Source organism: Hyperolius riggenbachi, chromosome 5 (assembly GCF_040937935.1).
Source record: "Hyperolius riggenbachi isolate aHypRig1 chromosome 5, aHypRig1.pri, whole genome shotgun sequence".
NCBI classification, from domain to species: Eukaryota; Metazoa; Chordata; class Amphibia; order Anura; family Hyperoliidae; genus Hyperolius; species Hyperolius riggenbachi.
In genome coordinates, this window is record NC_090650.1 from 434,332,054 (window position 1) to 434,356,722 (window position 24,669).

General features: G+C 45.9%; 1 protein-coding gene across 1 annotated transcript; it reads right to left on the minus strand.

The window, feature by feature from the left end:
• Nucleotides 1–14,559: 14,559 nt before the first annotated feature.
• On the minus strand, nt 14,560–20,062 carry LOC137519473 (E3 ubiquitin-protein ligase TRIM11-like). The gene is made up of 2 exons (XM_068238428.1): nt 18,511–20,062; nt 14,560–14,636 (listed from the first exon to the last, which is right to left on the minus strand). The coding sequence occupies exons 1-2, from the start codon at nt 20,057–20,059 to the stop codon at nt 14,560–14,562; spliced, it is 1,626 nt and encodes a 541-aa protein (XP_068094529.1). The 5' UTR covers nt 20,060–20,062.
• Nucleotides 20,063–24,669: the final 4,607 nt, after the last annotated feature.

The following is a 24,669-nucleotide window of genomic DNA, read 5'->3' on the forward strand; positions in this document are numbered from 1 at the left end:
TGTTGAATCTGCACTGTCATTTACCAAGTACCAGTATGTGCATTTTTAGTCACCCAATTTAATATATTAATGTTCACCTTAGCCTGCGCTACATTGAAGGCCACCACTTGTGTCCTTATTTCCATTGCATTATTTGGATGTTATAATGCAATGCAATGCAATGCTATGTTTCAAAGTGAAGCAAAGGAAAAATACATTAAAAGTACACCTGAAGCAAGAGGGATGTGATGGCATTCATATTTATCTCTAAACAATACCAGTAACCTACATACCCTGCTGATTTTTCTTTCATTAGTAGTTTCAGAATGACACACCTGAAAAGGCACATGACTAGTGCAGTAAGACTTCAGTCAGAAACAGATATGCTTGTTTAGGGCTATGGCTAAAAGCATTAGAGGCAGATAATCATCAGGACAGCCAGGGAATGTGAATTTTTGAAAAGGAAATAAATGAGGACTCCATATCCTTCCCGTCCAGTGTCATTGAACTACAGAAGATTAGGGATGGCTAAGGAGTCTCAGAGTTCATGCAGAAATCTGCAATTGTATATGTAAATGTATAATTCTCGAAAATGGATCTATGAAATACTTCCATGGCAGTATTTGGTCTATTTTAAAGCTGTAGAAACTTGTATAGTTCGCCACAAACTTTAATTGGACGCTTACTCGAGTCTAAGTAAAGGAGTCGTAAATATCAGAAAGTGAAAGTCGTAAAGAATTTATCTAATGAATCATCAATCCCCAGGCCCAGCAGTAACCCAAGAGGTGTTCAAAATAGAAAAGTACAAATATTTCTCAGAAGAGCATGAGCCCATGTCTATCACTGAGGGTCTTCTCAGCATTGGCCTCAAAACCCAGGACAATGCCAGTGTTACATTTGGTGGCATACGACAGTATAAATCTGAAAGTGTACCACATTTTAGTGGAGCATTCTTGCACAATTATGTAAGGTTGTATAAGAACACGCTTTTCATTAGGGATACTCACTGAACTAAAGAGGTGAAACACCTGTGTGATTGTAAAAGACTAAGATAGTTAACGTTATTACACTAAAGGTCCAAAAAAAAGTGCCCACTCTGGTGATGTGGAATAATCCACCAGCTAAATACTCCCAAGTTTACAACTAAATGAAAGTTACTGGTTGTGGAAAAGTTCCGGCATACGGTGTAGTGGGGATTGCAGGTAATACTTCAATCTAGTAAGCTTCCATACTTTCAAGGAGTTGGTGGACAAAGTGAAGCATCCCCAGGCTTAAGCCATGCTATCTATTTAGGACCACATTAATCCAGTCACCAACTGTGGATTAGTCCTCCAAGCTACACCAAATAGAAATGTTTTCCCTCTGCACATACCAAGGCAAGATTTTCTTTTTCAAATGAACGGGTACTACCTACACAACATATGTCAAAAGCTAGCGCTATGTCCCCAAAGAGGGAGAGATGATAAATTTGTAGACCATAGAGGTCTATAACGCACAGTTGGTTCATGTTAGCTGCCTCAGCACTAAATGATAGAATTCCGACATCTCCTCCCAATCTTCCTCGGAGAGGTCAGATATGTTGTTTGACCTGACTACGGCATTCAGGTAAAAGTAACCCCTTTAGGATTAGGACCATAAACGGTCGAAATTTTTATTTTATAATTCACAGCAATAAATTGTAGATACTCAGTCCACAGGCCTACTAAGAGGAATTATGCCCCCATTTCTTTGAAGTTTTGCAGCTGTTGCATCTTAAATGTATTTTTCACATCCTCCACAGTGCACTGGGAAGGGCTACCAGAAGAGGTCTTAGGGCAATAAGATAATCCAAACAGGAAAATTAGGCATGGATGAGCTTTAACTTATTTTTATCTGGAAATTGTATAAAGGCACAAGACTGAAATTGCCATGAATATGAAAACCGCATGAACTATGAAGCACTGAAACAACTGCCTACTAAAAGTATGATTATTCAAGAATTTTGGTCTGATAACAAGTAGCACATGTGTCAACATTGGCATTAGGCTAAGGCCACACCCATCGAAACACTGGTTGATGTAGTGTATATGGATACACAATCCCCTTGGGTTACCCCTCTTACATCAATTAATGCATATAAGTATTAAAAACTTGAAAAATCACCTTCCTATAAACTGACATAGGATTCAAGCACTAACCACTACGGTCTTGAAGTGCTAGCTTACCCCACTGACTCAGTAACAGTTGTTATATTCCAAGTATGGCAACTGCTTAGAACAGTGGTGCATAGTACTGCTCTGTGGTTATTGCCAACAAGACACTGGGCCAACGGGTGTTGGTAATGCCCTTTTGAACCCCCAACAGAAGGCCAAGAGAGTAGTTAGTAGCGGAAACTACAAGGGAGATGAGATTAACTACACGACACTCCTACAGTCAACATGTTTCACCCTTACGACAGTGCTTTGACAGGAACCACCCACAAGTGCACAAATCATATACAGAACTCCCACCATCACCCCCCCCCCCCCCCCCCCAAAAAAAAATTATATTATAGCAACTGGCTGGTAGTATACCAGTATGTTGCTATAATCGATCTCACTTTTTTCATTGGTGGTGTTTTTATTTGTGCAGTTATGGCTTGTTTGTGAAGTCAAATCACTGTCCTAAGGGTGAAAAATGTTGACTGTAGGGGTGTCGTGTAGTTAGTAGCAGAAAGTACAAGGGAGATAAGATTAACTACATGACACCCCTACACAACATTTTTCACCCTTAGGACAGTGCTTTGACTTTGCCACAAACAAGCCACAAGTGCACATATAGATAAAAACCACCACCAATGAAAAAAGTGAGATCGATTATAGCAACATACTGGTATACTACCAGCCAGTTGCTACAATAAAATTTCTTATTTTTGGTGTGATGGGAGTTCTGTTTATGATTTGTGCACTTGTGGGTTGTTCCTGTCAAAGCACTGTCCTAAAGGTGAAACATGTTGACTGTAGGGGTGTTGTGTAGTTGATCTTCTCTCCCTTGTAGTTTCAGCTACTAATGACTCTCTTGGCCTGCTGTTGGGGGTTCAACCGGGCATTACCAACACCCTTTGGCCTGGTGTCTTGCTGGCAATAACCACAGAGCAGTACTATGCACCACTGTTCTAAGCAGTTGCCATACTTTGAATGTAACAAAACTGTTACTGAGTCATTGGGGTAAGTGCCTGTTTCCACTACACGTAGATTGGATGCAGAAAAACTGACTCCAATGAATGCCTCTGGGCCTGTTTCCATGAAACGCGATTTTTCTGATGCAGATTTTCCCATAGGCATTCATTGGAGTCAGTTTTTCTGTATCCAATCTGCGTGTAGTGGAAACAGGCCCTAAGCTAGCACTTGAAGAGTGTTAGAGTGCTCAGTGGTGGAGCCATATATATGTCAGTTCAGAAACACAAACAAGTCTTTCTTGCAAACTTATTTCACATGTTTTTGGAATATACTGAATTGATATGCATAAAAATAAGTTTTATCAATGCAAGATTGCAAATCCAACTGCATCATGTGTCTAGTTCAAGTTATATGCAAAAATCGGTGTTTATTCTAATTGCACATACATCAACATTGAGAGCACTAGGGGATGAATCTGAGTTTGTAGAAGAATGCCTAAACTTGTGTGGGAGAGGCCGACGAGAAGAAGAGTCCACTAGCCACTAAAGAACACATTTTGCGTCTAAGGAAAAATGAGAGGTAGGGTATTCCTCTGTAAGTAAAAAAAAAAACTTAACAATATCAGCCTCAGTGAAATGTTTAGAGTGCTTGTATGTAGTTGGCTGTGTTTGATGGTCTTCAACCTTATTGTTGCCACGTGTAAGGTTGATAATAGTCAGGTGCATTCAAAATTGTGTTTTGATGTTTATCCTATGTAATAGAGCTACAGATAGATACCCCAAGTATTTGAACACTGCACTTTTAAAGGGAAGGTTCAGGGAGGGTGGGGAAAAAATAAAAATCAATTTCCACTTACCTGGGGCTTCCTCCAGCCCGTGGCAGGCAGGAGGTGCCCTCGCCGCCGCTCCGCAGGCTCCCGGTGGCGCGCCCGACCTGGCCAGGCCGGCTGCCAGGTCGGGCTCTTCTGCGCTCCAAGTCCTTGTACTTCTGCGTCCCACGCCGGCGCTCTGACGTCATCGGACGTCCTCCGGGCTCTACTGCGCATGCGCAGTACAGCCCGGCGGACGTCCGATGACGTCAGAGCGCCGGCGTGGGACGCAGAAGTACAAGGACTTGGAGCGCAGAAGAGCCCGACCTGGCAGCCGGCCTGGCCAGGTCGGGCGCGCCACCGGAGACCACCGGGAGCGGCGGCGAGGGCACCTCCTGCCTGCCACGGGCTGGAGGAAGCCCCAGGTAAGTGGAAATTGATTTTGATTTTTTACCCACCCTCCCTGAACCTTTCCTTTAAGTTCTCACACTTGGAAGTCATGGAGGGGTCTGAAATTACCATTGTATATGCATTAAATTACCATTGTATATGCATTAACCACAACCCCCCCCCCCCCCCCCCACACACACACACACACACACACACACACACACACACACAAATAATAATAAAAACACACAATTCACATTGTGTCACTTTAAAAAAATTACATTTATATTGCATTGCTGGCTGCACATAAGTATTTGAGTACCTGGCAATCAGCAAGCATTCTAGCTCTCAAAGACCTGTCCAGACCTAAATCCAATAGAAAATCTTTGGATGGAGTTGAATCACTTGCTCTGAAAGTGACAGATCTAGAGGAGATCTGTGTGGATCAGTGGGACAAAATTCCTGTTGCAGTGTTTGCTAACCAGGTCAAGACCTATAGAAAACGTTAGCCCTCTTTTGCAAAGCAAGACTTAGTTCCAAGTGTAACAGATTTTCTCAGGTGCTCAAATACTTATGTGCAGAATTGCAATGCAAGGTTGCTAAGATCTTTTTTTATTTTTAATTGCCATCTCTCGCAGTGGGAATGCACCTACAATGTGAAGTTCAGACCCCTTCATGATTGCGAAGTGTGAGAACTTCTAAATTGCAGGGTCTTCAAATACTCACAGTACTGCCTATAAATTATTCATACCCCAGGCAAATTTTGACTTAAGTTACTTTGATACAACCATGAAGTAATTTTTCAATGGGAAAAGTACATAGTTGTCTCCCAAAAGATAAGACTGCACAAGAGGCATTGTGGGTAAACAAACATTTTTCAGTTTGTTTACATTTGAGCAAAGTGTCCAGTCCAAAATAATTCATACTCCCCACAAACTGTCAGCCTGTGGGAAAATCCAAAGTTTTTAACCGTTACAAATAGTCCAAGCTGTTCTAAAGCGTCCCAATTACCCCGATTAATTGGAATTAACTCAGCAGGTGAGAAACAGCAGCTCTCTGCAGTTGGTTTGTGGACAGTCATGGCTAAGACAAAGGAGCTCAGCGAGGACCTGTGGCTGCACATTGTGGGGCTGATCTCAAGTCAAGAAAAAAAAGGGACTACAAGGCCATTTCAAAATGTTTGCAAGTTCCATTGGCTACAGTGGAAAGTATTAAAGAGAACCAGCAACAAAAAAGTTCCCCTGAGAGTACTCACCTCGGGAGGGGGGGGGGGGAAGCCTCAGGGTCCTAATGAGCATTCACCCCTGTAGCTGCAGGCAATCCAGCGCTGGCTCACCTGAAGTGTCCCAGATTCCTCCCTTGACAAGCGCTGATTTATTTAACTTTCATGGCTCCAGCGGGTGCGCTGTTGAGGCTCTATGCCCGGAGATATGCGAAAATGGCCGATCTCCGTCGGGTCCGCTCTACTGCGCAGGAGACTTGCGGCTGTGCAGTGGAGCGGGCCGACAGCCATCGGCTATTTCCGCCCGTTCGGGGAGCTTTATCGCTGCCGTGGGACCAAGGACGGGGAAGCCTCAATAGGATCCGGAGGCTTCCCTCACCTGAGGTGAGTACCCCCCCAGGGGAGGGTTTTTTCGTTACAGATTGTCTTTTTAAAAAAAATACAAGTTGTTCCACACTGAGGAAAGTCTCAGAAGACAACTTGATTGGAAGCCATAAGTGACACCTGTGCTGGCCAGGAGGATAGTGAGATAGGTTAAAAAATAAAAAAATCCCAGGATCACAACCAAGGCCATCCTGGTGAATCTGGCCTCTATTGGTGGCAATTTCAAGGCGGACAATCCAACAGACACTGCACATTGCTGAGTTCCATGGATGCAGACCACGGAGGCCCCCGGTCTCCACATAAAGCACACTGAAGCTCGCTTGCCCCATGAAAATGCTCATCTGGACAAAGGAAGACTTATGGTCAGATGAAACAAATATTTAATTGTTTGGTCACAATGATGTTTACATCATTTGGTGTAAAAAGGAGAAGCCTTCAAAAAAAAAAAAAACACCATCCCCACTGTCGAACATGGTGGTGGGGACCTAATGCTTTGGGGGTGTTCAGCCAATGAATCAGGGAACCTAATCACAGGAAGCGGCACCATGAAAAAAGAGCAATACATGAGGATTCTCATCTCTGCAGATAAACTTGGCCTTGGGTACCAGTGGACATTTCAGCTAGACAACCCCCCCCCCCCCCAAAAAAAAGTGGTGAAAACATGGTTAGCCAGAGTCCTGACTTGAATCCAATTGAGAATATGTGGATGGAGCTAAAGATCAGGGTGATGGCAACAAGACCCTCCAACCTGAAAAGATTGAGCTCATTTCTAAAGATGGACAAAAATACCCGTGGAGGCGTACAAAACGCTTGTATTCAATTATAGGAAGTGTTTGATTACTAAGTAAATAGCCAATAAAGGCTTTTCCATTGATGATTGAGAAGGCTATGAATAATTTTGAACTGCTCACTTTTTGGCTCAAATGTTAACAGCTGAGAATGTTTTCCCGCATTAATGCCTCTTGGACATAATCTTATCTTTTGGGATACACCCATGTAAAAAAAAATAAAAATAAAAAAAAAATCTGGTTGAATAAAAAGAAAAAAGTCAAAATTTGCCAGGGGTATGAAGAATTATGGGCAGCACTACATGTTCCATACTGTATGTAATATTTAAAAGCTATCTTGTAATGAAAACTTGAGATCTTCTACATGACTGATGGTGCTTTGTGTTCCATCTTTTGGATTTATGGATTTGGCCTCCATCATCTATAAAACATTTGTTTATTGGTGGGTGCTGCCCTTCCTGTGCTGAGCAAGTATTAAAAAAAAAAATGCAGTGCAAGTTTGAAAAAAATTCACATCTTTTTGCGTCTTGCTCTTTGACTGGCGAATTTGTCAATGACATCATCATAGTTCAGAGATTTTGCCAAATCTGATTCAATTGCTAAGATGGCTAGTGCATTCAGTCGATCTTCGGTCATTGTAGACCTTAAGTAGTTCTTTATGCGTTTCAATGCTGAAAATGAACGTTCTGCTGAACAGTTAGTTGCAGGTGTACACAGGAACATTCTGAAGGCAATATCTACATTGTGGTAAATGGTTTGCAGGCCTTCCGTACGGATCTTCTTCAAAATAGACAGTGCTGAGCTGTTCTCATAGTTGATGGTTTTCAGGTGAGCACGAAAATGCAGGCATTCTTCTACAAACTCAGAAACATCCAAATCATTGTCATACAAATGAGCAAGTTCTTTGGCCTTCTGTACGACTACAGTTTTCTCAAACTTTGTAAGCTTTAGCAGAAACTCAAATTTTCCAAAAAAGTGCTTGTATGCCAATTTTCTCCTTTCCAGTTCAGATATGACGCTATCACATATAACAAAGAAGGTGTTGATAGAGAAATCTCGTCTTAATGCATGTTGATCTTCAGCAGCATTTCTTAGATTCTTTCTGTGGCGTATGTCATACTCTTTTTTAATAGATTTAGTTAGAGCATTGGACTCATAATTGTCAAACATCTCTCTTGTGTCCTTCACATACTGTGTCAGAGATTCATACAGTTCAACAACTGTTGACACATCAATATCCACTTTTTGTAGATTTCGGCTCACAGCCTGAAATCTCTCTAGAAGAGAACCCCAGAAAACCGCCATGAATGCAGTTTCTAGACGCTTCAATTGACGAAGGAGTCCGCATGCACTGTTTCTAGTGGTAGCTTTTTCAGACACATCTTCCTCAATTTCTTGAAGTGCCTGTACAATTTCAGTAAATCCTCGGTTCAAGCTTCTACAGGCTTCCTCACGAGCTGACCAGCGTGTTTCAGACAATCTTTTTACAGTCAGTGCAGATGATGCTTTTAAGTGCTTCTGTAATACTTCCCAGCGCCCCGTGGAGGATGTAAAAAACGGAGCTGGGAAAAAAGGGCGCATGCCGCTAGTGGACAAAAAGGGCGCCGCCATTCACTCCCATAATAAATAGCGTTTAATGGGCGCCGAGTAGGAAAAAAGGGCGCCGGAGCTAAATAAAGTTTATAAACGGCGCCAGGAGCTAAATAAAGTTTACAAACGGCGCCCGGCGATGTTTAATGATTTATAACTGAACTTGTGGTGATTTACGTTTATAAAATGCACCCGTGCCGAATAAGGTTAATGAAAATAATAAACATATTTATCTTATTTAAATAATTAAAACATTATTTAAAGTTTTATCTCTTACTGTTTGTAAAACATTATTATTCACAAAATAAAGCGATCAGTACGTAACGTAAATTGCAAAAAAATTTTTGAATCCACAATTAGTAAAACATTATTATCCACATAATAAAGGGGGGTCTTAGGTTTAGGCACCAACAGGGGGGTCCTAGGTTTAGGCACCAAGAGGGGGGTCTAGGGGTTAGGGGTAGGTACAGGGAGGGTTACTTAGGCACCAACAGGGGGGGTCTTAGGTTTAGGCACCAACAGGGGGGGTCTTAGGTTTAGGCACCAACAGGGGGGTCTTAGGTTTAGGCACCAACAGGGGGGTCTTAGGTTTAGGCACCAACAGGGGGGTCTTAGGTTTAGGCACCAACAGGGGGGTCTTAGGTTTAGGCACCAACAGGGGGGGTCTTAGGTTTAGGCACCAACAGGGGGGGTCTTAGGTTTAGGCACCAACAGGGGGGTCTTAGGTTTAGGCACCAACAGGGGAGTCTAGGGGTTAGGGATAGGTACAGGTAGGGTTCTGTGTAAGAGTAGGCTTAGGTATAGTTTTAGTAAAATTTTAGTAATAATTACTAATGTATTACAACATTTATTACGAACGTAGTTATATTTATATCATCTTTATAAACAATATTTTCAAATTTTATTATAACAACAAACCATAAATGACGGTTATTCACAATAATATACAATTATAACAATTAAACATATATTATTGGTTTTTTTATAAACGTAATTATAAGTTTAACTTTTGAAACAGGGAAGATTAACGTTTTCACAATTTCCGATTTCATAAACATTATTTAATGATTTATAATTTTGTTAAACATTATTTGTAAACGAAATATAGCACACTATATTTATAAACCCTATTAATGATTAATTATTATTTAGAGTTTACACCCCGCGCCCTTTTTGTCCAGGCGCCCTTTTTGTACGTACGCGTAAAAAACACATGCAAGTGCTGCAAGACTTCAAAGAAGGCACAAGCCTCTCTACAGGATTCAGCTGCACAGGTTCCAACTAAATTTAAAGAGTGGGCAGCACAGGGAATGTACACAGCAAGTGGATTCATCTGCTTTATTCTAGCTTGAAGTCCACTGTACTGACCAGAGAGATTACTGGCGTTGTCATAGGATTGTCCACGACAGTCACTTATATTAAGGTCATATTCTTTAAGTGTATCCATTACAACTTCTGCAAGCTGTTGAGCTCCATGGCCAGGGTTAGGGATAAAGCATAGAAAACGTTCAGCTGGTGACCCGTTTTCTTTTACATATCTCACAATAAAGGAGAGCTGATCTACATGGGAAACATCAGGTGTAGAATCGACACTAATAGAGAAGTATTTTTCTTTTTTTGTCTCCTTGATTATATGCTTAAGTACTTCACCACCCATCACCTTAATGAATTCCTCACAGGTGGCAAAAGAAAGGTAGGATACCTTGCCTTTACCAGCATTGCCATATTTACAGATATGATCTGCAAGAAATGCATCATATTCTGCTATAACTTCAAGAAGCATCTTGAAGTTCCCACCATGACTTGAACCAAATTTATCATCTCTCCCCCTGAATGCAAGACCATGTGTGCCTAGAGCTCTAACAACAGACACAACTCTTTTTAGGACATTTCTCCAATAATTCATTTCCTGTACTAACTCCTCAGTTAGCATTTTATTAATTTTGCCAAGGGCATTACCTCTCATTTGCAAAGACAAAACACATGTCTTATGCTCAGCAGATCTTTCATGTGCATCTAATCGTGAGGCACAGTTTTTCCAGTCACAAAAACCGTTCACAGCTATGGAGGTTTTACTGCCAAACAAACGACATGGTGCACAGAAAAGCATACCAGTACTTTCAGAGTACACTAAATACTGTCGTGTTATCTTTTCATCATTAATTAAATGCTTTTCAAACATAGCTTTAGTAAGCATCCTGCACTTGCTGCCATACTGTCGCTTTGATTTTGAAAAGTCCGCATCCATATTCTGTTTAAAACCATTTACAGCCACATACTCTCTTGTAGCCTCTGTCAAATCCCAGTGTGCTGGATCTGGGCTTAACCCCAACAGGACAGTGTGTTCTGGATCCCCAACATAAACCGTATTACAATTATCAGTAAGGCAAGCATTTTCACATCTTTCCCTGTCACAATCAACTGCCTCATTTACTTGATTCTCAGCAACAGTGTCTTCTTGTACGACAGTGGTTTTCTCCACACTGCAACTAGTATTGTCCACAGACATGTCCCGCTTAGAAAAAAAAACATCGATTTTCGGTGTACTCTCGATCTGCTTGCTTAACTGCACACACTTTTTTTTGGCTTCCTTACGAAATTGAGCACCACTTAACTTCTTTTTCAAATTATTCATGGTGGCAATGACAAATGAACTAGAAAAAAAAAAATATATAGATATTAAAAAAAAACTTTATTTGTGCCAGAAAGAGTTAAATATCAGGTATGCAAGTGGCTGATTCAGCCTTGACTCAGACAGAAAGTGTCTACAGTGTGACCCTCGCTGATAAGAAATTCCAGCTATAAAACACTTTCCTAGCAGTAAAATAGCTTCTGAGAGCAAGAAAGAGTTAAAAAGAAAAAAAGGGGAATTTCTTATCAGTGAGGGTCACACTGTAGTCACTTCCTTTCTAGCTGCAGTGTGCTGATCTCTGAGTCAGGACCGAGTCAGACACTTACACATACCTGATATTTAACTTTCAGACAGAAAGAAAAAAATGGAACACAGCATAGTTATTTGTGTGCTAGGCAATGTACAAACACATGTCTATCTCATGTCACATTTCACTTCGGGTATCCTTTATGCAATTATTTAATCAACCAGTCACATGGCAGTTGCTTCAATGCATTTAGGGGTGTGGTCATGGATGGTCAAGACAATCTCCTGAACTCCAAAATGAATATAAGAATGGGAATGAAAGGTGATTTAAGCAATTTTAAGCGTAGCATTGTTGGTGCTGGATGGGCAGGTCTAAGTATTTCACATTAATAATGGTGTAAAAAGGGAAAAACATCTAGTATGCGGCAGTCCTGTGGGCGAAAAAGCCTTGTTGATGCTAGAGGTCAGAGGAGAATGGGCCAACTGATTCAAGCTGATAGAAGAGCAACGTTGACTCAAATAACCACTTGTTTCAACCGAGGTATGCAGCAAAGCATTTGTGAAGCCACAACATGCACAACCTTGAGGCGGATGGACCACAACAGCAGAGGACCCCACTGGAAACTACTCATCTCCACTAGAAATAGGAAAGAGGCTACAATTTGCACAAGCTCACCAAAATTCAAGCTCTACAAGCTAGATAATATTTATCTTCCATGGCTCCAGCCGGGACACTGTTTCAGCTCTCAGCGTGGAGATAGGCGGAAATAGCCGAAATCTGTCGGGTCCGCTGTACTACACAGGCAACTTGCTCCTGCGCAGTAGTGCGGACCAACAACGATCGGCTATTTCTGCCTATCTCTGAGCCGAGAGCAGATACTGCGCCTGTGCTGGAGCCGGGGAGGTAAATATTTACATCCCCGCTGTTCGGAGGGACAGTGAGACCACTGTGGGACACAGGAGGAAGCCTCGACAGGATCCAGAGGCTTCCCCCACCCGAGGAGAGTACCCCCCAGGGGAACTATTAAAGGTTCTCTATAACACAAGATGTGAACAACAATTTTTTCATTGTAAGTTTCCCTCATAGGAGAGATTAACTCACTGTTTGGAAGTCTTCCTGGCTGATTGTTTGCTGTGTTTATGGTTTGACTGGGGAAGTTCTCTTCTGATGTTCTTAGTCGCGCTGCAAATAAACACGATCTGGTTTACAAAAGAACCTAGCTAGTGTATGCATATTAGTTGCACGATGAAAGAAAAAAAATAAAATCTACAAAGTTCATGCATATTGCCACAACGCTGATGCTAAACCCAAGCAAACATGAATATAGCCCAAAGACAGTCACTACATTAACCTGCAACTGAGCACTGTGATGTTATAAAACATTCTGCAGGTCACTACACTAACACCTAAGGTGGGAGTATGTTGAAAGATCATGCATTGGGCTGTTCACTGCAGCCCATAGGCTTCCAGTAACATTTTCCATTCCATTTCCACCTTCTACACAAAACCAGGGGCGTAGCAATAGGGGGTGCAGAGGTAGCGACCGCATCGGGGCCCTTGGGCCAGAGGGGCCCCGAAGTACCCTCCCTCAACTACAGTATTAGCTCTCTATTGGTCCTGTGCTCATAATAATCTCTTCTGTAGATGCTTTGAATAATGGTAATCATTAACAAATTGTTCCCCATTCCCTTCTTGCACCTCTGACACTGTATTTGCCATTGGCAGGTTTGGTGCGCCATATCAATTGTTATGTATAGAGTGCTTGGGGGGCCCCATTGTAAAACTTGCATCGGGGCCCACAGGTCTTTAGCTACGCCACTGCACAAAACACCACACTCGGGCCTCTTGCACACTGCAAGCGATTCCGATTCCGCTTTTTAATCACTTTTTACATCCGATTCTGATTTGCAGTTTGCTCCGTGCACACTGCAAATCGGAATCTGAATCGGATGTAATAACCGATTAAAAAGCGGAATCTGAATCACATGCAGTGTGCAAGAGGCCTTTGGCTTCTTGCACACTGCAAGCAAATCAGATTCAGATTCAGATTTTTAATCTGTTTTTACATCCGATTCCGATTCAGATTTTTAATCTTAACTGCATGCTGCGTTTTTTGATCCGTTTTTCTGTTGAATGTATTCAAGGAAAATCGGAAACGGAATCGGAATCGGATTTGCAGTGTGCAGGGAGCCTTACACGTACTGTGCTCCAAGTTTCACAGTTTGTTAGTGGCCGATTAAAGCATAATCACCTCACTCACCCAGTGTATGGCTTCCAGAGGCCTGGTGGAGGTCTGCAGCAGCTGGCAGGCGGTCCTCTGCAGCAGGGTCTGGGGCTGCTGGCAGGCAGTGCTCTACAATAGACGGAATAGGAAATTAGTGTTATTATAAGATAGCATTTAGGATGGGAGTTCAATTGCGTTAGCATAAAAATATTAAGGGTCCTTTTCCATTAGGAGCAATTAGATCAGAAAATCGTATCATACCTGTTTGGACAATTGATACAGCACCATGATTAACATGCTAATATCAATGATTTCCTTCCACTAGTGCACTTAGATTTGTACTGAATTGAAACAGACTGCACAATTTCTGCTCATGCTTAACAGTGGAAAAGCACCCTTCAAGGACAGCCAAGGTCACATGTGGCATGATGACAGACATGTTTATGTAAAGTGCACAGCACACAGATAACTGCTATGTTCCTTTTTTCCGCTCTTGCTGAAAGGGTTAAAAAAATCATGTATACAAGTGACTATTTATAGGGGTCGGAGTACAAAGCAGCCCTCACTGATAAGCAATTGCAGACATAAAACACTTTTCTGTCAGTAAATGGCTTCTGATACCAGGAAAGAGATAGTCAATTGTTCATAGATTTTATCTCTGGCATGCTTCAACGACAGTGTCATTGAGAAAAGGGCATGAAACAAAAAACTTTAAAATTAGATTTAAATTAAAAAAAAAATGTGGGATAACTTAGTCATTCTTAGAAGGACTAGGATAGATACAATTGTTTTTCTCATTAGTTTATTTTCTACTCTGATTTCTTAAACGTTTACAGTACATGCGATTCATATTATTGTTGCAATAAAAATGCATGCCATGTTTTTCTGCTTGTGTTGCTAGCATTCAGGTAAAATTACAGTAGGAATCGCAAATCTGATTTTCAATTTGCAGTGTAAAACAAGCCTTACTGAGATTTTGCATGCGTGTACACCTTGATAAAACACCTGCAATTAAAATTAGTCTAGTTTTAGTGGCAGATTATAGTGTAATCTCTTCACTCACCCAGGATAGAAGTTCTTGATGCTTGGTGGCAGTTTGCAGGCCCTGTTATTCTCTTGATATTTTGTACAATTAGTAGTGGTTCCCTCCTGGGTGGCTCAGTGCGGCTGCAACACAATCTGGCCTATAGGTACAAATTCAAACACATCTTTAAACCCCAGCCATCCCATTCCATCTGACAGGACAAAAATTTGACAACCACTCAATCCTATGAGTATTGGCTGTATACATCCTATGCCATCAGCTAGGATCAGCCTTAAAGTGAACCTGAACTGAAAATAATTCAAAATAACCATAGACATGTCATACATTCCTCCCGTGTAGTCTACTCAATCTCTTTCTCCTCTTTGTCCTATTTGTCCGCTGTGATCAGTGGAAGTCCCCTTCCTCCATTTTAAAAATGGCCATTACCCCCTAACAGCTTCCTGGTCAGCACACTGTTAAACTAACATCACCCACTTGAGCCATAGGAAAACATGGACATTACCTTGCACAGTTATAACTGACAGCAACTTGTATATTTCAGTTCTGACAATTTTGCGGAGTCCCTGATGTAAGTGTTTTTATTTTGCCAACTATGGCGGTGGAATTTATTTCTCATTTTTTCCCCCAACATTTTCTATGAGAGAGTGTTGAAAAAGCATAATGCTGGATCCACACCATACCATTTTTTTGGCAGATTTACCTGCCAGATCGATTTCCAGCACGTCTGATCTAAGAATCAATCAATTTTTTGCGCTTTTATGAACAAATACTCTAGTTAAATAAAATGGGCATTGCTCAGAAAATTGTGGAGAAAAAAAAAAAAAGGATACTTAGATCAGACCTCCTGGAAATCTTGCAGTTAAATCTGGGAATTAAAATTGTATGGTATGGATCCAGCGTACATTGACCGATCTGACAATTTTATCTACATGCTTGATACTGCGGCAGCAAAATAGATCAGGATTCTGGACTGGCAGGCAAGGCAACTGGTTTTGTTTAAAAGGAAACCAACATATCACTCATTCACTCAGATTCAGTTACATTTTAAGTGGACCTGAACCCTTGCACAGGACAGAAGGTAAACAGAAATGTACCCTGTATGTATATAGACAGCCTGACTAATTCTCCCTCATCAGTGTCTTATCACAAGATAATTTTTATCTTTATATAAAACAAGCAGGAGGATATAAAAATGCAAATGAACCTGAAGCATGGCCTGAGACCAGGGGCGCCTCAAGCCACTTTGTAACTCCAAGTGAGAGAACCTGGGTGTGACACTCCCCCCACTTCCCCTCAGTTCACGGTTAACAAGAAGTTGTGTGTTCGTGTGTGTGTGTTCGTGTGTGTGTGTTCGTGTGTGTGTGTTCGTGTGTGTGTGTTCGTGTGTGTGTGTTCGTGTGTGTGTGTTCGTGTGTGTGTGTTCGTGTGTGTGTGTGTGTTCGTGTGTGTATTCGTGTGTGTATTCGTGTGTGTGTTCGTTCGTGTGTGTGTGTGTCACACCCAGGTTCTCTCACTTGGAGTGACGAAGTGGCTCGAGGCGCCCCTGGTCTCAGGCCATGCTTCAGGTTCATTTCCCTTTCCTTTTATATAATCTTTTACCATCACAATCGCAATGCAGCATAAACACCATAAAATCCTAATGCAGCAATAACACCGTAAATCAATGCAGCAATGAAACGCCATAAAACCACAATACAGCAATGACACCATAAGATAACCGCAATGCAGCAACGAAACACCATAATTTTAACATAAATTCGGAAAGGCAACACCATAAAATCGCAATGCAGCAACAAAACACCATAACAAAAACGCAATGCACCAACACAATTAATTAATCGCAATGCAACACCATAAAATAATCGCAATGCAGCAACAAAACACCATAAAACAACCGCAATGTAGCAATGAAACCCAGGAAAATTATAATGCAACTATCTTGAACCTGAAAATAATCATAATGCAACAATCTGGGAGGTAAGGTTAGGTATAGGACAGTTTGTTTAAAAAAAAAATTACATTGACAGAACCACCCCCCCCCCCCCTTTCCAAAAAAAAAGTTACATACTCACAGTTGCTCACAAGTGATGTCAATTTATGAATATCAAAGGCTGGCTGGGCAACTAGATAGCTGGGGCCTGCCTGGGTAGCTAAGCTTCTGAGAGAGAGAGCTGGCTGGGCTGCAGCAGGCAAGTCTGGCTTCACAGTCACTTGTGTCTCCAGATCCTCATGCGCTGTGTCAGCTAATGGCACCTAATGGAGGAGGGAGGACTGATAGTTAAAAACAGTTACACCACTGGACAGGGGATCTCTCTCCCACCCCCCCCCCCCCCCCCCAAAAAAATGTAAAATACTCACAGCAGTTGTGACCTCTGTCGTGACGTCCTCCTGGATGGCTGGATAGGTGCTGGGCCTTGTGACGTTGGTCTTTTTAAATTTCGGCCCGGCTGGCTCTGTCTGGTTAGCTGGGTCCTGCTGCCTGGGTAGCTTGGGCCTGCTGGCTGCTGCCTGGGCTGGGTAGCCTGCTGCCTGTGACCTGGGCAGCTGGGGCCTGGCTGCCTGTGACCCTGGGCTGGGGTAGCTAGTAGGTGGCCTGCTGCCTGGGCGGCTGGGGCCTGCGACCCTGGGCTGGGGTAGCTGGTGGCCTGCTGTGCTGCCTGGGCGGCTGGGGCCTGCGACCCTGGGCTGGGGTAGCTGGTGGCCTGCCTGCGACAGTGCGACCCTGGGCTGGGGTAGCTGGTGGTGGCCTGCTTCCTGCGACCCTGGCCTGGGGTAGCTCAGCTGGTGGTGGCCTGCTGTTTGGGCGGCTGGGGCCTGCGAGTGACCCTGGGCTGGGGACTGGGGTAGCTGTTGGTGGCCTGCTGTGGTGCCTGGGCGGCTGGGGTCTGTGACCCTGGGCTGGGGGTAGCTGGTGGCCTGCCTGCGACAGTGCGACCCTGGGCTGGGGTAGCTGGTGGTGGCCTGCTTCCTGCGACCCTGGCCTGGGGTAGCTCAGCTGGTGGTGGCCTGCTGCTTGGGCGGCTGGGGCCTGCGAGTGACCCTGGGCTGGGGACTGGGGTAGCTGTTGGTGGCCTGCTGTGGTGCCTGGGCGGCTGGGGTCTGTGACCCTGGGCTGGGGGTAGCTGGTGGTGGCCTGCTGCTTGGGCGGCTGGGGCCTGCGACCCTGGGCTGGGGTAGCTGGTGGTGGCCTGCTGCCTGCGACCCTGGCCTGGGGTAGCTCAGCTGGTGGTGGCCTGCTTCTTGGGCGGCTGGGGCCTGCGAGTGACCCTGGGCTGGGGACCGGGGTAGCTGTTGGTGGCCTGCTGTGGTGCCTGGGCGGCTGGGGTCTGTGACCCTGGGCTGGGGGTAGCTGGTGGTGGCCTGCTGCCTGGGCGGCTGGGGCCTGCTGCCTGTGACCCTGGGCTGGGCGAGGGCGCTTGCTGGGTACCTGTCTGCCTGGGCGAGTGGGCAGGCTTCCACCGATAATTAGCTGGCCTGCCGCCTGGCTGGGCTGGGTAGCTGTGGCTGGGCTGCAGCAGATGCTTCATGTGGGCGAGTCCCGACCCGACCCGACCACCTCATGTGTTGCTGTCCTCCAGGCTCCAGCGTGATGTAAAATGGCGGCGAGGGAGGAGGAGGAGGAGTCACTTTTCCCGGGCTCGACTAGTCCAAGTGCATGATTCAAATGGGGGGGCGGAGCATAGGAGGCCATAGGAGGCCATGTATTCATTCAGTCAATGGCAAGCCACGCCCCCCTCCCTTATGTGCAAGTGGCTCCCTCTGCTTTGGCTGGCTCATCGCTGTGATGAGAGTGTCAGAGCGAGAGCGCTGCGCACAGCCACAGAGAGAGACGAAACCATTGCGGATGGTGGCGGCGGGAGGGGGGGAGCGCTTGCAATTGCAAACTGTAAGTAACTGCTGGGCTGGCTGATACAGCGGCGCTCCCCCCCCCCCCCCCCCCCCCCCAAAAAAAAAAATAATAATAAAAAAAAAAAAAAAAAGTCAGGGGAAAAAAAAAAAAAAAAATAATATTATTTGAAACAGTAGCCACCCGCCCGCCCCCCCCGAGGACCCGCCCATGGCACCGGCCCACGGGTGCCTCTTAATAGATACGGCCCTGTGGAGGGGCTCAGTGAAGGTGGCAGTAAAGGTGTGGAGGTGTCTGATCGGGACACACAGATCATAAAAGGACAGCTGCCCCGCCTCATAATCCAGATATATCCTGACTCTGTTACTGGAGACATCGTCAGGTAACCGGATCACCTCACTGTCATGTCGCACATAACACTGATTACTATACCCATACAGACACCAGGACTTGTTATTTCCAATCACTGACTGATCTCCTCTCCTGTCTATACTGGGGTAACACATTCCTACACGCCACCCCTCTGATTTACTGACATCCACTTCCCAGTAATGTCGCCCTGAGGAGAAACTCTGTCTGCTTAACACCTGAGTGCATCCCTGAAATCTCTCTGGTGTTTCTGTGCGATTCTGGCAGATATCTGACCTGGATACAATTTTCATGTCATCTGATATATGGAGATAATCATTAGCTGTGTTTATATCCAGTAATATGTCTGCAGCCTCCTGTATGATGCAGCCTCCAGTCACCCCGGCTATTATATCAGATAACCCTGTGTATAATGTGTGTGAGATGAGAGCCACATCCAGATCCCGCCCATCATGTCTCTCTCTGTCCTCCTTATCCCCCTCCTCAGTGTCACACAAGTCACCTGTGTGTGATTCCTGTAAGACAGTCAGTGGGTCAGTCATGTTACACAGCTCCTCAATGTGACACATCTTCCTGGACAGCTCGGCCTTCTTTATTTCCAGCTGCTGAATGAAATCAGCCAATGCCAGAGAAAGCTGCTCCTCCTGCCTGGAGACCTCTCTCAGGACTCTCTCCTCCAGGTCATCCAGCTGTCTCCTGAGGTCTCTAAACAGGACAGTGACTCTCTCTGTTACACCAGAAGACTTTTTATGGACTTTTCTTTTGTTCTCCTGCAGACTCTGGACTTCTCTCTCTGTCTCATCTGTCTTAGTGATCAGTTCCTGCAGATCATTTCTTAGTTTCTGCTTCTTCATCTTTGAGGCATCATCCAGCGTCTCCACCTTGTGTCCCTGGTGGTCTCCGGCCAAACTGCAGGACACACATATACAGGCAGCATCTGCAAGGCAATAATACTCCAATATCTTCTTATGGACGGAGCATTTCCTGTTCTCCAGGGAAGTGGTGGGGTCACACAAGACGTGTTCTGGTGACTTGCTGTGGACTCTCAGGTGATTGTCACACAGAGAAGCTTCACACATCAGACAGGACATAACAGCCGGTACAGGAGAGTGAATACAGTAAGTACAGAAGACTCCAGTCTCTTCCTGATCTGGCTGAGCAGCGCGGAAACTCCCCACAATGTTACACAATGTTATGTTCCTCTGCAGTGCCGGCCGTTGCTGAAATCTTTTTCTGCATTCAGGACAGGAATAAACTCCAGCCCCCTCCTGTGTATCCAACACCTGAGCTATACAGAGCCGGCAGAAGTTGTGTCCACATCTCAGGGTCACAGGATCTGTATAAATGCTCAGACAGATGGAACAGTCCAGCTCCTTCCTCAGATCAGCAGACGCCATTCCTGACAGCAGAGGAGAGAAATGAGAGTGAAGGTTGTATACGGGGTGTGGCTGGTCTAATGTCTCTTCTGTCTACAGCAACCTTGTGGAATGAGACTCAAAATACTCCCTAAGCTCAGGTAGGTTGGAAAATAGCTACAGAGGTAGAGAAAATTGTCTCTTAAAGGGCCACTACAGCAAAAAAGTAAGCAGTTAAAATCTGACAGAACCGGCAGATTTTGGAATAATGCATCCACTCGTGGGGGATTCTCAGGGTTTCTTTTGTTCTCAAAAGCATTTCCTGAATGGCAGTGTAAAGTGCAACGTGAAAGTACAGGGATGAAGTTACCTGACAATGGCCTCGATTCATCAAGACTTATCGAATCAATTACCGACAGCTCGGTAAAATACCGAACTCGATAAGTTGATTTCAGGATTCATCAAAGTTATCTACAGCTGTTAGCGATCATTCAGTAATGATGCGATAAAACGGAATAAAGTGCAATTCATGAAAATGAAAGTGGGCGTGGTTAAGCATTACATTTCGGATTAGTTATCTCCTTCACTGCTCTGTCGTTATTCCTGTCAGATCATTACTGACAAAGAAAATGGAGCCATTTGAAAAGGTTATGTATCAGCTGAGAGTGATTGAAAGGCGCAGAAGGGCAAGAATAAGGTGTAGAAACATATCAGTTTGCAAGAGAATGGATTTATTTGCTATATCAGGACATCGGCATTTCTTTTGAATCATCTTGTAAGAGAACACAGGCAGTGCCAGGGTTAACTAAATTGCTAGCTGCACTACATTTTTTCAGAAAAGGCTCCTATCAAGCCATAGCTGGCGAAATTGTGGGATTGTCCCAAGCCACTTCCGGAATCCTGGTCCAGGTGTTAAAGTAAATGGGAACCCGTTCAAAAAATAGAAAGCCAGATATTACCCAAGTAGTAAGAAGGCTCACGGTGCTAATGAGCCGTCCCTCTCCTCTCCCGGTGCCCGTTCCAGCGCTGGCTCCCCTGTAGCAGTATTTGACTAAATTGGTCAAATACTGCTATTTCCGCCGCAAAAAGGAGGCTTCAGCAGTTTTTGGGAGCCCGAGTACTCCTGAAGATGGGCCGCTCTACACTACACACGCGTGAGCAGTGTAGAGCGGCCCATCTTCATGAGTACTACTACTCGGGCTGCCAAAGACTCTTGAAGCCTCCTTTTGGCGGCGGAAATAACAGTATTTGACCAATTTAGTCAAATACTGCTACAGGGGAGCCAGCGCTGGAACGGGCACCGGGAGAGGAGAGGGACGGCTCATTAGCACCGTGAGCCTTCCCAATACTTGGGTAATATCTGGCTTTCTATTTTTTGAACGGGTTCCCATTTACTTTAAGCCCTATTCGGAATGTTGCTACGTGTTGTTGAAAGGGCTACATTTTTACCCACAATTCCATGGGAATCTTATGGCCTTGTGTTAAATTACCGCTGTAAAATGGAAATATCGGCACGTTACCGAATGGTTACCGCATTGTTATCGATATTTTATCGAAGTCACACCGAATGCGGAAAAACCTTGATGAACACAACTAGAAATTGATAACTTCGAATTCAGAAATTTAATGAACTGAAAAAAGTTATCACAAAGACAATGATGAATCGAGGCCCATGTCTCCAGCTATAACTTACCAGCATTAGCACAACATGTGAAATTTGAGTTTCAGACCACTTTAAATGCAGGTAATCTAATGACACTTACTTTTATCACTGTAAACGCTGCTTCCACATCACTTTGTGATACGTCCTCTTACAAAGTTTACACTTTTGTATTGATTGATTCATTAAACCTAATGAGAGGAGCGCGAGTTATGTGTACGCTATGCGCGGCCGTGCAGCGTGCGCTGGTAACTTACTTCTAAGTAACGCTCCTTCTAAGTAACAGCCGTTCCAATGAGCCCGGCGGGTCCATCGGTTTTAATCGATGTGATCCAAGCACTTTGATTGGCCCAATAGGCTGCCTGTCAAGTGATAAAGTGCATACATCACACTCCTCTCATTAAGCTGCACTACTTTAGCTTAATGAATAAACCCCTTTGTCCCTTGATGTCCTCCGATACACACCATTCTGCTGCTGTCAGCCCCGATAAAGTCCCTGACTGAGCCAGTCGGAGACTCTATGCCTCCTGGACTACACTGCCATGACCAGGAGCATTCTGCACCTGCGCAGTCACAAGTTTTATGAACTGGGCAGGTGCAGAACATTCCCACCCATGGGAGTGCAACTGAAGAGATGTGCATTGCCAGGGCAGCTTATAAGGTGACAGTGACACAACAGTGCGGGCCAGGAGGACAGGAAGGGACCAGATAGAATGCAGGGGGGGGGGGGGGGGGGGGCTGTTAGAAGACCCAGGTAAGTAAAAGTCTTCTTTTTTTTTCATTTTTCAATGATGGTTCCCTTAAAACAACTGAAAAGACATTCCAGGGTGGCAGAGCAGCGCTGGAGGAAGAGCACTACTGCAGGAGACTTCCAGCATTATAAAAAAGCAATGCAGCAGCTCAGGCCAAGCTGTCACTCTTCTCCTTATTCATGTCTTCACAGTCCCATAAACCTAAACAACTTTTTAACACCTTCAATTTCCTTCTCCACTCACCACCTCCTCCTCCTTCCTCGTGTTTATTAGCTGCAGATTTTGCATCATTTTATCAGTAAATTGTAGACAATACAGAAGAACTTCAAAATGCAAACCTTTTTACGAGTCCAACCACCTACTACAGCCGTGCCCAACCTACGGCCCGCGGGCCATTTGTGGCCTGCGAAGCCAGTTTCTGTGGCCCGCGCGGTGTCTGCCTGCGGAGGGGGAGAGGATCGGGTGGTATTGCGTAGTATGGCACTCGGCGGGACGCGCATACACCAGCATGTGCTTGTATTCAGCCCCGGGTAGTGCTGGGAGAGTCAGAAAGCCTCGCTCATTGGTTACTGCAGGAACCTTCCTCCAATAGGAATCAGCCTAGTTCCTACTGGAGGAAGGTTCCTGCAGTAACCAATGAGCGAGGCTTTCTAACTATCCCAGCACTACCCGGGGCTGAATACAAGCACACGCTGGTGTATGCGCGTCCCGCCGAGTGCCATACTACGCAATACCACCCGATCCTCTCCTCCTCCGCAGGCAGACACCGTGGGCAGACAACGGGACACGCTGTGTCAGCCCCACACAGAGCCGACAGCCCCCTCAGCCCCACACAGAGCTGGCAGCCCCCTCAGCCCCACACAGAGCTGGCAGCCCCCTTAGCCCCACACAGAGCTGGCAGCCCCCTTAGCCCCACACAGAGCTGGCAGCCCCCTCAGCCCCACACAGAGCTGGCAGCCCCTTCAGCCCCACACAGAGCTGACAGCCCCCTCAGCCCCACACAGAGCTGACAGCCCCCTCAGCCCCACACAGAGCTGGCAGCCCCCTCAGCCCCACACAGAGCTGGCAGCCCCCTCAGCCCCACACAGAGCTGGCAGCCCCCTCAGCCCCACACAGAGCTGGCAGCCCCCTCAGCCCCTCACAGAGCTGGCAGCCCCCTCAGCCCCACACAGAGCTGGCAGCCCCCTCAGCCCCACACAGAGCTGGCAGCCCCCTCAGCCCCACACAGAGCTGGCAGCCCTCTCAGCCCCACACAGAGCTGGCAGCCCCCTCAGCCCCACACAGAGCTGGCAGCCCCCTCAGCCCCACACAGAGCTGGCAGCCCTCTCAGCCCCACATAGAGCTGGCAGCCCCCTCAGCCCCACACAGAGCTGACAGCCCCCTCAGCCCCACACAGAGCTGACAGCCCCCTCAGCCCTACACAGAGCTGACAGCCTCCTCAGCCCCACACAGAGCTGACAGCCTCCTCAGCCCCACACAGAGCTGACAGCCTCCTCAGCCCCACACAGAGCTGACAGCCTCCTCAGCCCCACACAGAGCTGACAGCCTCCTCAGCCCCACACAGAGCTGACAGCCTCCTCAGCCCCACACAGAGCTGACAGCCCCCTCAGCCCCACACAGAGCTGGCAGCCCCCTCAGCCCCACACAGAGCTGGCAGCCCCCTCAGCCCCACACAGAGCTGGCAGCCCCCTCAGCCCCACACAGAGCTGGCAGCCCCCTCAGCCCCACACAGAGCTGACAGCCTCCTCAGCCCCACACAGAGCCGACAGCCTCCTCAGCCCCACACAGAGCCGACAGCCCCCTCAGCCCAACACAGAGCCGACAGCCTCCTCAGCCCCACACAGAGCTGACAGCCTCCTCAGCCCCACACAGAGCTGGCAGCCCCCTCAGCCCCACACAGAGCTGACAGCCCCCTCAGCCCCACACAGAGCTGACAGCCCCCTCAGCCCCACACAGAGCTGACAGCTTCCTCAGCCCCACACAGAGCTGGCAGCCCCCTCAGCCCCACACAGAGCTGACAGCCCCCTCAGCCCCACACAGAGCTGACAGCCCCCTCAGCCCCACACAGAGCTGACAGCCCCCTCAGCCCCACACAGAGCTGACAGCCCCCTCAGCCCCACACAGAGCTGACAGCCTCCTCAGCCCCACACAGAGCTGACAGCCTCCTCAGCCCCACACAGAGCTGACAGCCCCCTCAGCCCCACACAGAGCCGACAGCCTTCTCAGCCCCACACAGAGCC

Excerpts from the sequence above, each read along its gene's own strand:
- LOC137519473 (XM_068238428.1), bottom strand. The coding sequence starts at position 20,059 with ATGGCGTCTGCTGATCTGAGGAAGGAGCTGGACTGTTCCATCTGTCTG. Across the intron at positions 14,637-18,510 it reads TAAGAGGCACCCGTGGGCCG|ATGGAATGGGATGGCTGGGG; the intron begins GTGCCATGGGCG and ends TTGTCCTGTCAG.